General features: G+C 40.4%; 1 protein-coding gene across 1 annotated transcript in view; it reads left to right on the top strand.

Annotated features, from left to right (window-relative positions):
• The first annotated feature begins 18 nt into the window (after positions 1–18).
• Positions 19–12,778, top strand: part of LOC146682622 (uncharacterized) — a 29,549-nt gene continuing 16,789 nt past the window's right edge. Inside the window, exons 1-16 of the mRNA XM_085445665.1 lie at positions 19–82; positions 1,102–1,228; positions 1,670–1,829; positions 1,917–2,109; positions 2,618–2,689; positions 3,015–4,893; positions 5,002–5,079; positions 5,931–6,044; positions 6,326–6,482; positions 6,786–6,978; positions 8,652–8,717; positions 9,298–11,152; positions 11,336–11,401; positions 11,653–12,189; positions 12,283–12,362; positions 12,482–12,631. Of these exons, the coding sequence (XP_085301791.1) occupies positions 1,120–1,228; positions 1,670–1,829; positions 1,917–2,109; positions 2,618–2,689; positions 3,015–4,893; positions 5,002–5,079; positions 5,931–6,044; positions 6,326–6,482; positions 6,786–6,978; positions 8,652–8,717; positions 9,298–11,152; positions 11,336–11,401; positions 11,653–12,189; positions 12,283–12,362; positions 12,482–12,631 (5,709 nt within the window). The 5' untranslated portion in view covers positions 19–82; positions 1,102–1,119. The remainder of the gene's footprint in view (positions 83–1,101; positions 1,229–1,669; positions 1,830–1,916; positions 2,110–2,617; positions 2,690–3,014; positions 4,894–5,001; positions 5,080–5,930; positions 6,045–6,325; positions 6,483–6,785; positions 6,979–8,651; positions 8,718–9,297; positions 11,153–11,335; positions 11,402–11,652; positions 12,190–12,282; positions 12,363–12,481; positions 12,632–12,778) is intronic.

The raw sequence follows: 12,778 nt of genomic DNA, 5'->3' as shown, positions 1-12,778 counted from the left end.
ACCCATACAAGAAAGATGGCTACTTCTATGCTAGCTACACCTGGAGCTCTTCTTGTTTCTTCTTGTGGACACTAAAGCGGAGGTAACTGTTGTTTGGTGTGAAACCGAAGTAGTTCTTGAAATACATTTAGCTAGGTCTAAAACAATGGGTAAACAGCTCAGAAACCACTGCTGGTTTGTTTCTCACCTGCTGGCTAATGCAAGGATACTAGCAAAGCATGTATGTGTACAACTAACTGAATGTAAACATTAGCCAGATACAGCTGCAGCTGTCCAGATGCATGGGTTTTCTGCTCAGTTGTATAGTGCCTGGTACAACTGAGCAGAACAGACAAATTTATCCAAGAAGTTACAGAGGAAAGTGGAACAAACTTCTACATGCAGAGCCGCTCAAGTACTTTAGTACAAGTTTGAGGTCTGTGGAAAATCTACTCTAGTGCCAGTTTGTTCATCCTGCTTCACTGCAAATCAAGTGGAAATACTTATTATTATAAGTAATTACATTTAGTACTTAGTGCATTCATTAGTTCAAAGTAGTATCAGTATCAGTTTTTACTTTATAAATAAAATGAGATAGTTTGACTTATTTTCCCAATTTTGTGGGCTATTTACATTTGAGTGAACAAATGTTAGAAATATGAGCTTCTTGAATTTTTTTTTCTACCAAACACACACACATTTATTGCAACTAAAAAGTTACAGTTGTTCTGAATAAGGTTGGCAGCGTGTTGAACATATTGTATGCAAGTACATAAAAGGGATGAGTGTACTGAAAGTATACAATCTACGATACTTATGCAACCTGGATTCATACAGGTGTACTTGAGGAGAAAGAGACTAAGCAATTCATCTGGGCCAGCTTTTATAGCCTGGAACGTCAAGGTGAACTGACTTGTTGACAACCCTCCTATGTTAGTCAATTATCAGTAAGAGCAGTCCTGGACTTCCTTTAGTAGTGGGTGGGGCATAACATTATTTTTAAGCACCCCAGATGTGTTTTGACTTGCATTCGCACACTGAAAACACACCTCAAGCCTCAAACCTTGAATATAAATAAACTGTCTGCTGCAATATTTACATTGCCATAATTGTTGTGCTCAGCAGATTTTTCCAGCTGTCATGGAAAACCGACACAAGCGAGTGAATCCAGAGCAAGATGCCCTGGTGCACATTGTGGCTTGCAGAGACAAACCCTTCCTAGAAGAAAGGTTCATAGACTCCTTTAAAGGTATGTGGTGTATATATAAGACTTTTATAGTGGAACATGAATGGGTGACAAATTAAAGGAAAATTATGCAACCTTGGTAGCTCCAGTGAATGAATATGGTGGTCCCATTAAACTGTAGGAGGGCTTAGACTTTCAAGCAGTGTATTTCTGGTCTTCAGAAGTAAAATTAGACATACTTAAACACAATTTATTTTTGTATATGATGAAGTAAAAATGTGAATATTCCTTTATAAAATATGTCTGGGAAGTTGTGGACTAATCACAGCCACAGTTGGTCTGAAAAGACTTAATTCTACTTTTGCTGGATGTATTTAAAAGGATGATGTCTTATTTGAATGCACAGAGTGCTATATTTATTGCCAAAGTCATGGCAGTTCCAGTGTAAACAGTTTATAGGGAAATTGTTGAACCTAATTTTTATGTTCTTAATAAAATTTTTAGGAAAGGGTGTCTTTACAAACAAAACCATTAAAGCATCTGCCTTTGTTGTCGAGTATCGTGGGAAGATCTTTCTTCGCAAAGAAGGGAGGCCTAAGAAGAGAAGCGGTGATACTTTGAATGGTTTCTTATATGAGTTTACATGGAATGGAGAACAGTGGTGGTAAGGTGTTTGTTTTGCATTTTTAAAGTGTTTTGGACTGTTTATTTACAGCTTCCTTTTATTAAGGGGACACTTTTGTATGTGCAGCGTTGATGCTTCCAAAAACGACAAGACCCTTGGAAGGCTTGTGAATGATGATCACATAAGTCCAAACTGTGAAATGAAGAAGATCGTTTATGAGGGGAAGCCACACTTGTGCCTCTTTGCAGTGGAAGAAATACCTCAAGGCAAAGAGATAACTTACAACTACGGCAGCTCCTATTACTCGTGGCGTCCCAAGGTATGTTTATATTATTAAAGAAGCCTTTCTTATGATTTTTATATATTCCACTCACTCCCTCTGAACACACCAGAACAGTTCTCTGTGCTCATTCAGAAGAACCTGACATCTATAAGTGTAAAATAGCGTTACACTTACTCTAGAACTAATAGTGTTTTACAGGAGGCGTTCTCAGTCTGGCTAGTACCAACGAGTAGTCCAAATGTGGTCAGAATGAGAACCCCAGAGTGGCTCTTTTATGATGAGATTGTGATCTGACTTTGGTTCGGATCCTTCTACCAGTCTGAGATTGATGCCTTTCTTTAGCCTGGTGTGCTTTGTTTTCTGGGATGTGGCAGATGTGCAAAGTTTTTGAATTCTTTTTAAGACAAATAAAAAAAATGTTTTGTAACAGTAAAAACTCAATCAAACCAGTACACAAATATGTCCAAATTTACAGTTTGGTATGTAATCATTTCCAAATATTAATGTTTATATTCAGTTTTTTTGTCTTATTTCACATTTACAGGAGTCACGTGATGGACCAAGTACTTCAGACAAAAAAATGTATCAAATTTCATCAACACCCAAGAAAAGAAGAGTATGTAAACAATCAGCAATTTTGTTTTGGAGTACAGAAGTACAAAAGGTTCCTGGTTCGAACCTTATGGTCTCTCGGGGGCCGTTGTGTTCGGAGTTTGCATATTTTACCTGTGCAAGATTTTATAGTCCATGCTTTTTAGGTATATTTCTAAATTCTACATTTGCTGAAGGTTGTTTGTCTGGAAGGTGTGTAGTGGTCTGTCTCTCTGGTTTTGCACAGTACCTTGAAGCTATGTGTTTGCTAAATGCATATAAAAACATATAAAGTATCTGTTAGTGAACCAAATGTAGTCTGTCAACATGCTCTTAATTTGTATTTTCAGTTTAAAGACTCGGATGATGACAGCGAACTACCAGGTCCAAGTCATGACAGTGACCACTCTGTTGATCTTGGAAGGTCATCCAGGGACAGTTCGCCACATTCTGAGTCAGATTCTCAAGAAATGACGAAAAACTTCAGGAGAGTGTCATCAATTCAGGAGGATGACACTTCGAGTTCTGATGATCATGACTCGGACAAAGACAAGACGTACAAAGAAGACAGATACAAAGGAGACAGATCCAGTAAGGCTGGACTAAAAGGCGGAGGAACATCTTTCACAAAGAAAAATTACTGTTATGTTTGCGGGAAAGGTTATCACAAAATTCCTCGGCATCTTTCAAGGCACATCGATGAAGACCCTGAAATCGCTGAAATCTTTGCTTTACCCAAAAACTCAGCAGAACGTAAAAGTCTGCTGGCCAAATTACGAAAAAGAGGAAACTACAAACATAATCAAGAGGTTCTGAGGAGTAACACAGGACCGCTAAAAGTGGGAAGACGATCATCCCGCTATGTAATGACTGCTGAAAATTTTGTGCACTGCATTTATTGTAAAGTAATGCTTCAAAGCAAAGACCTATATAGGCATGTAGCAAAGTGTGCTAAGCAAACAATAAATGCTGCAACACATGGCGAGACGAGCATCTTGGGGGATGTCACCGAGTCGGAGTTCTCTGAAAAGTTTCCGTCTGAAGTTTGGGAGATACTTTCACCGATGAAACAAGATGAAATTGTATTTTTAATTCAACATGACTACCTTTTCATGAAGATGGCCCAGAGTCTTATTGAGAACAGTGGAAATGATCCGACAAACCAAGAGCGCGTCAGACAGAAGTTGAGAAAAATAGGAAGGCTCTTAATAGAGCTCCATGATAAGGGAATAGTGAGTTTTGAAGCAGCACTTAAACCCAGAAGCTTCTACAAAGTTGTTGCTGCTGTCAGAAACCTCTCTGGTTTTGATGAAAAAAAGCAGAAGTACAGCAAACCGAGCCTTGCCTTGTTTTTTGTAAAGTCTCTGAAAAAACTGGGAGAATTTGTTGTCGCACAGAGCGACAGCAGTAAGCGGGCCGTGAGAGATGTTAACACATTCATGATGCTGTGTGCGAAGGAGTGGAAGGAAACTGGCCCTCACAAAGATGCACCTTCATCAAGTGAACACAAAGTACACAGCCCCTCTACGATACCGTTCACGCGTGACATACAGACGTTCTACACGCACCTGGAAAAGACTTCTGCTTCTGCCATTGAGTGCATGAAGAAGTATGAAACCCCTCAGATGTATAATGCACTTTGCAGAGTCATACTTGCACAGGTGTCAGTCTTAAACAAATGCGCACCCGAGGTTTCAAAAATTACCCTTAAGTCATTCCAGGAGCGGGACGAGACTACCCAGGTGTTGTCCAAGCACTTTATCAGGATTAATATTGCAGGCAAGACTGGGCAGAACGTTGCTGTTTTGTTGACGTCTCAGCTCGTCAGCGCATTAACGTTGCTTATGAGCAAGAGACCAGCGTGCGGAGTACACGAAGACAATCCTTTCTTGTTTGCAAAGCCAGACGGTTCATCCACAAGCCTCTACCACGGAGGTCACTGTGTTCGGGTCTACACAAGAATGTGCTCTGCAAAGAACCCAGAGCACCTCACGTCCGTGCATTTTCACAAGCACATTGCAAGAATTTTTCAGATTCTTAACTTGGAGAATGACGAGCTACCTCACCTTGCTAAACTGCTGGGTCATGACATCCGGATGGACAGGGATTATTATCGGCTGCCCGAAGCGGCTGTTGAACTCGCAAAAATTGCTAAACTGCTTCTGGCAATGGAAAAAGGCTCTCTTGAAAGATTCAAAGGAACCTCTCTGGATGAGATTGAGATTGAAGGTTTGTGTCCAGTATTATGCAGACATAAACACACATTAGCCTGCCAGTGGTCATTAGATTGTCTTTTAAGGAGTTGTGAATAAATGCAGTCTGTTTTGATCATTCAAGATGAATTGGAGCCAGATATGGAGCAGGGCAGCTCTGTGGTGGACCGTGAAGAGTCAGATTTTCTACCTCAGCAGAGCGGTATGTTGCAAAGATGAGCCTTTCTGCACCTATTAACCTGGAGTGATTATTCTTTTGGACTCCTCAAATGTCTGTACTATTCTTGTGAACACAATGAATCTCAAAATCTCCAACTTCAACACTCTAAGGACTCAAAAATAAGCTGAAGATTTTGGATGGGAGGGTCAAAGAATTCATTCGCTAAACATGATCAGGTTTCACACAAATGTTCATGAGGACAAAATGAAGGGATGCCATATTCCAGTAACCTTTTTAATACCACTTTAAATTTTGTCCAGATGTGTTTATTAATGCAACTAGAAAATCAAAATATTGTTTTTCTAAACTGTTTCCTGTTCTCTCGGGGCCTGCAGGCCTAAGTTGCCCCTACAAGGCTATAATCAGAGGATATTTGTATTTTTAAGCTACAACTTTTAAGTTTTCCACTATATTGGGTTAGCTGTCATGAACAGTACTTAGACAGAGAAAACAACCTTAAAAGGTTATTGAAGTTATGAAGGATTTTTAAAAAGAACTAGACAGTGTTGTCTACTTACATTCAATAATGACTGACTACAATATTCATCACTCTCAGGGAGCTCATTAAAATCCTTTAAGATCTACCCAAACAAAATTTTAAAACATGACCAAAGGTGAGGACGTACTCACCCTCTGTATCCAGGGCGTGCACATAGTTTGCTTCGTTCCACAACATGAATGGTGAATAAACTAAAAAAGGTGAGAGAAACTGCAGCATGCTGTTATTTGTTTGAAACAGATGATAACACATCTTCATCTTTACATCAAAAATAGTTTATGTGAAAATTGTGTTAATGATTTTTGTATTTCAATAATATTTTTGGACTCTTCAGATGATGTGGATCAGCAAGGCGGACAGCTAACTCCTGAGCAGGATGCCATGCAGCACATAAAGGCTTGCAAGGACAAATCCTTCCTGAAGGAAATGTTTATTAATTCCACTAAAGGTTGGTCATGAATCCCTTATAACCGCCCTGTTATGGTTGTTTTTGTAAACTGGCTGTTAGTCTCAGCCCCTGTTGATTGTTGATATGAGACACTGAAAGGTAATCTTATAATAGATCATGTAAACGGTGAATACATCAGGAAACTTTATTGCTACACTTTTCTTTTCGTAAATACTATTTGATTACTATTGGTCTAGTTGTTGCCATGGATTGGTCTTATGACTACAAATTAGTAACTGAATCAAACTTTTTTTTTTTTTTTTTTTTTTGCATATTTGTAGGGAGAGGTGTGTTCACCAGTAAAGCCATTGAGCCATCCAACTTTGTTGTTGAGTATCGGGGGAACGTCTCAACCTGTGGAGAAACCCGTCCAGAGAAATGTGTAGACACCCTCAACAATTTCTTGTTTCAGTTTTCCTGGAACGGAACAAGCTGGTGGTGAGTTTTCAGCAATATAAGGAGGGTTCTTGTTTTAAAATGTCTAAAAGCTCATGTTTAATAGAAAGCCCTCGTGTATCCTGAGAAAGGTTGATATCAAGTCAGATTCAGGTTTTTAAAAAAAATCTTCATTATGTGCATGAAACATGCTTTTCTTTAACATTACTTTACTCAACCTACTTATAAAGATAGCTTGAACGTGCAGACACTGACTGTCCGTCACCACCATCAGTCCGAGTCACTGTGATAAAATGCATAATTTTAACAGTGGTTGAAGGTTCATTGTGAGCATTTGCCCTGCAGCATTGATGCTTCTGCAGAGGATGGGACTCTCGGACGACTCGTGAATGATGATCACGTAAGCCCCAACTGCAAAATGAAGAAAATTGCTCATGAGGGGAAACCACATCTGTGCCTGTTTGCTCTGAAGAAAATATCTCCAGGCGAGGAGATAACTTACAACTATGGGCAGTCCTCTTACGCTTGGCGATCAGCAGTAGGTTTATTTGGTTTGGTATGATGTTGGATGGACTTCTTTGTTCTTTGTCTCTGTGTGTAAATTTCTAACCTCTGTTCATAACAGTATATGAGAATATTAGGGGTGCAACGATACACAAAATTCACGGTTCGGTTCGATACTTTGGTGTCACGGTTCGATATTTTTTTCGATACAAAAAAATGTTCATGCCTTTTTAATTTGTCATTTATTAAAATTATAAATATATATTTTAACTCAAAAGTACAGTTTTTAAATTTAACCCTAACCCTTGTGCGTGTTTTTTATTTTGACAGCGAATGCACACCTGCGGACCACTTATGTGCAGCCCTGGTTATTTAGCTCATCATATTGCAGCCAAAGAAATTCTTTTGTCCATGAAACCATAAAGCTGCACTTTCTTTTTGCCTTATAGTCTGATATGTCATAACTTCTCCTGCTGCTTTTACACACGCACTCACATAAGCTCAGCGATTCTCTGCGCGATCAACCTCTCACATATTTAAGCTTGCTGCGGGAGATTTCACTTGTCATGTTTGCATAGTAAGCTAACAATTAATAAGACGATGTCAGAGGAATTGGTGCACAAATTATCATCACTCACAGATCAGTGCTGTCGCTCTCTATACACAGTTCGCACGATTGCAAATTGAAAGCAAAAAAAACAAGCGCAAATTCAAACGCGATTTCAATATGTCACATATTGACAGTGGCTCACCGATGCCAGTGACATAATTACCCAGCTACATTTCTGAAAGAATGCAAAAGCATTGACATATATTTTTCCTTCCTACGGGCAGGGCAGAGATAGATTTTGGTAGCCCGACTGAAAAAAAATCGCTAGCCCCGGGACGTCGGGCTAGCAATATTGCGAGCCCTGTATCTGACTGAGGAATCACTCATCTTTGGAAAAGAGAGTTTATTACAGAGAAATGTCTCTTTCCAAAATAAAAGCTATACTATCCGCTTCTTCTGGGCTATATTCTCAGCAGCATATTAAACATATATAAGGAGAATCATGTGCTAACAGCTGTCTTAATGACTCGGCTAAAGTTGGTAGCATGCTTGCTTGTTTTTTTCTGCTTCCACTTGTCTTTGCACTAGGATGATGTCGGCGTAAATGTGCAGTCATATTCGTTGTGTTCCCACTAGTGCTTTCAGGTTAATCTCGTTGAAATGACCTTAACGCCACAACACGGCAAATCTCCGTTAACGAGCTACCACCGATCGCCCCGTGCATGGGGCTAGACGGCCAACACGTTAACGAGCTAACTGCGCTAACACACTAAAACCAAAATAATTCCAAACGCCAGATCTGAATGAGGTTCAATTTGCCTGTTGCAAGGAGAGCTTAACTTCTGTCTCGCTAGCTTGCCCTGCGCTCTTCCTTCTGACTATGCTGTCTGTGTTGAGCGCTCAGTGGATCTGCGCTCGACAGTGCAGCCTAGGCGGAGTAGTCGAACGCAGATTCACTGAGCGCTCAACACAGACAGCATCGTCAGAAGGAAAGTTGATAAAATAAATTACAAATGTTGTATTGTTCGATGCATATGCGTACCGAACCGAAAGCACTGTATCGAACGGTTCAATATCGATACGAATATCGTTGCACCCCTAGAGAATATATACAGGAAGTTTTCTTTTTGACTTTGCTGTCTTCTTTTTATTTACAGGATCAAAACAAAGAACCACAAACCTCAGAAATGGAGACTGCAGCGTCTTCGACAGTGGATGAAAGAGTAGGTGTTGAACAAGATTTGTTTTATATTAAACACCAGCACTGTAAATGTGACTGCAGACTCGGGATTCATCACTTTATGATGTCTGGTATTTACAAAAGGGTTAAAAGGGTTTAACTTCCCTAAGAGTCCATCGGTAATCTAGCAGCACAGTCTCTTCTGCAGACCTTCTGCTTATAACGACATCTGTGAATGAAAAAAGGCACTAAATACACAGTAGCAGTCATAATGCTGTTAATGCTGAGTCAAAATGCATTGTTTGCAATAAATGCATCCAGTGTTGTGGGTGGTGAAGACAGGGAGTGATTTGATGCCTCTCTTTAATAACTATGATTCAAGTGTAAAGTTCTGTTGAGGTTATTAAAAGCGTTTAAAATCCATCCAAACAGAATTTTAAGCCTAAATATGTCGGCCAAAAACGAAGGAGAACTCGCTCTGAACTAAACTAAGACAGAGAGAACATGGTAGTCTGGACTATCAGCATGAGTATTAAGTGGCTTGTTTATTGTAAAGAAAATCAGAGTGCAGTTAGATTTGTGTGTTGGGTGCATAAATTTGCCTTTTTCTTAATTAATTCTAGGTGGAAAACTCAGATGAGGAATTCAGTTCTGCAGAATGCTTCTCTGATGAAGATTATGTCATTGACAATGAACCAAGCAATGATGACAGTTTTACCGAAAACGATGACCAGGATCAGGAATTTGAAGAAAATGCAGATGACTCGAAGGCCGGTTCTTCCAAAGCGCCGAACGATATGTCGGACTCCGATGAGTCTGACTCTGATGGAAAGTCTAAAGAAACTTCCTTCACTAAGAGAAATTACTGTTACGTTTGTGGGAAACCTCAAACTAAAATTTCTCGTCACCTTTTCACGCATAGAAAGGAAGAACCTGAAATTGCTGAAGTGTACGCAATGCGCAGGAACAGCAAGGAACGCAAAAAGCGTCTGGAGATGTTGCGAAACAAAGGAAACTTCAAACACAACCAAGGAGTCTTGAAGGCTCGCAGAGGAAAACTGAAAGTGGAAAGAAAATCGGAGATGTCCACATTTAAAACACTCGCCACTTGTGTATATTGTAAACGCATGTATGATCGTAAAGTGGTGTGGCATCATATGCAAAAGTGTCCCTCGATGGCATCCAATAAACCTCCAGAAGGCGTTCAAAGTCAAATCTTAACTTTGGTTGCCGCCACTGGACTAACGGACCCTGAACAGATCTCAACAGGTGTGAAGAAGATGTTGAAAAAAATGAAGAAAGACGATATTTCCTCTGTAGTTTGCGAAGATTCTTACATATTACAATTGGCACAATGTTGCTACCACATGAGAGAGAAGAAACAGAATCAGGGATACGTCACTCAGAAGCTGAGGCAAATGGCACGGATCCTGATAACGTTAAGAAAGAAGTCGATAAACAGCTTCGAAGACGCAGTCAAGCCCCAAAACTTCAACGCCGTTGTAGAAGCTGTCCAGGAGATTGCGGGCATCAAAGAGGGGTCGAAGTCGTTTGACAAACCATCTCTCGTTTGGAAGCTTGGAAATTCGCTGAAGAAGATCGCTGACATTAAATACGCCAGGGCTTTGAAGGATGGTGATGAAGAGGTGTTAGAGGAAGCTGAGGCATTTATTAAGCTGTGTACGAAAGAATGGCCCTCCCATGCAAAATCACAACCAAAAACACCCTGCCAGCCAACCTTACAGTTTACACAAGATGTGATGCTGCTCTACAAGTGCCTGAACAGGACAACAGCTTCTGCAGTCCAGAGCCTGATGATGTATGCAGTAACACCGGTCTACAACGCGCTTCTCAAAGTGGTACTTGCATTCGTGTCCTTCTTAAACAAAAATATTCAGGATGTTTCAAGGGTGACACTCCAGTCATTCAAGGAAAGGGCTTCCGCAGAGCTTCAGGAAGATGCTGCTGGTTCACAGACCCAGTTGGAGCAAATTCTGTCCAAGCACAAAGTCACGATTGGTGTTAGTAACTCAAATGGAAAAATATTTGCTCTTACTTTGAGCCCTGAAGTGCTTTCTGCGCTAACGGTGCTTGTGGACAAGAGGGACACATGTGGAGTAGGTAAGGACAATCCCTTCTTATTTGGGAATCCTGGTGGCAAAGGGTCAGACTTTCACAAGGGACACGCGTGTATCAGGATGTTCGTTAATCGCTGTGGTGCAAAGAACCAGGAAGCTCTCAGGTCTCAGTGTTTTCGTAAGTACATAGTAAGAATTTTCCAGATTCTCAGCCTTAAAAATGACGAGCTCACTCAGCTAGCTAAGCTGTTGGGCTGTGACATTCAGACAGACTGGGAGTATTATCAGACGCCCGAGGCAGCTGCCGATGTCGCAAAAATATCAGAGCTTCTGTCGGCACTGGAGAATGGATCTCTCGAACGATTCGAAGGAAAGACTCTGGAGGAAATTGAGATTCCAGGTATGTGACTCAAATCTCTGTTCACCCAAATCCTCCCTCAACGCATTTGCAAAACTCCATTAAGAATGTTTAGAAACCCCGATTGTTTCCATGCATGTTTATTTTTTTCTTGCTGCGTTACCGCCACTTGTTGGAATAATGTTGAACCACTGTCGAGTTCCTTTTTTCCTCTTTCCTTTAAAGATGAATTGCAGCCAGTCATGGAGCCTGTCACCCCCAGAAACAGCGATGCTGAGGAAGATGATGAAGGTTCAGAAGTTTCCTTTGATGTGTGATATAATAGTCGTGCCTGCAGTTATTTTTGAGTGGTATTCGTGTTTATTATGGCAGATGATTCACCTTGTATAGTCCTCAACTGATGTATGGTGGGACAATATTAGCTATTTGCTTATTTCCGAAGGATGTTTCTTTATTAAAAAGTGAGCTGAAATGTTTAAAAATTAAAAAGTACGAAAAATGCAGATATTCTTCTTACAGATCTGTCTTTGTCTTTTCCACAGGTAAAAAAAGCAAAAGAAAACAAAGCCAAAGAAAGAAAAAGAAGAAGGAGATTGAAAAAGAGCAGCCGGAGCCAAATGAACATGAAGCCGTGAACACAGAGAAAGAAGACAAGGCAGAGGACGTGCCGGTGAAGAGTGACATCAGTAAACCTGTGGAGAAGAAATCTTTTAGCACAGCTCTTGAGCCAAGTATTTATTTCAGTGACGATGATGAGGACATGAATGTGAATTTTGACATCGACATAGACACTGATGACGACGATGATAGAAATGAGGAGATTGCTGCAGACGGTCGCTCAAACAGTTCAGGTACAAAGCCCAGGGTAACAGATGAAGATGCAACAACAGAAGTCAAGAAGAGCAACAAGGATGATGACGGAGAGCAGAAAAATACGTCTCCAGACGAGCACAGTGCTGATGATGAGATCGCAGAGGCAATGGATATCGACACAGAGAACCATGTGGAGGAGGACTATGATGAAGATGATGATTGGATGGATGTGGACAGTAACGCTTCTGCTCCCACTTTAAATGAAGGTAAACTAAATCTGGTGAAAAATGGGTTCATGTTCTGTTAACTGGGAACTGTGGAGAGGTTTGACTCACTAAAGTGGAAATGTGTTTTACTAGTCACAGAAAAGAAGACCAACCTATCGGTGCCCATGGCTCTGATGAAAGAAGTGAAGATAGTAATCCCAAAACTAGACATCGTGAGTCCAGTTTGTTGTTATGTTTTACAACCTGCTGAAAATGACACTTTTAAAAAGTTGAATAAATGTGAGGTCTGTAAGCATCGCTGCATTCTTTACAAACTACTCTTTAAATGTAGGAGAAGGTGCAGCATCCCATCCACATTTCCCAGTTGTCATCTTTGAGTAACAAGCAGCCGGTGGAAGATAAACCCGTCCATGATGACAAGAAACAGAGTGCAAGACCTACTCCACTTACAGAGGTCACAAACAAGCCCAGCTCTGAAAAGGTAGGAAAACTTTCTTCTCTTCCAACGAAGTAGAATTTGTCTGTAAAATATATATTTTCGGTGAAATCATCTGAGCTGAATGTATGAAATATCAGGCCTGTAGAAAGGTGTTTTCCATAAGCTATCTATCAATTACAAGGATTAAAA

The sequence above is a fragment of the Copadichromis virginalis genome, linkage group LG22, assembly GCF_057382275.1.
Source record: "Copadichromis virginalis isolate Kocher_CV1m ecotype Utaka linkage group LG22, C_Virginalis_male_GT1.1, whole genome shotgun sequence".
Taxonomy (NCBI): Eukaryota; Metazoa; Chordata; class Actinopteri; order Cichliformes; family Cichlidae; genus Copadichromis; species Copadichromis virginalis.
This window is presented reverse-complemented; position numbering and strand designations above follow the sequence as displayed.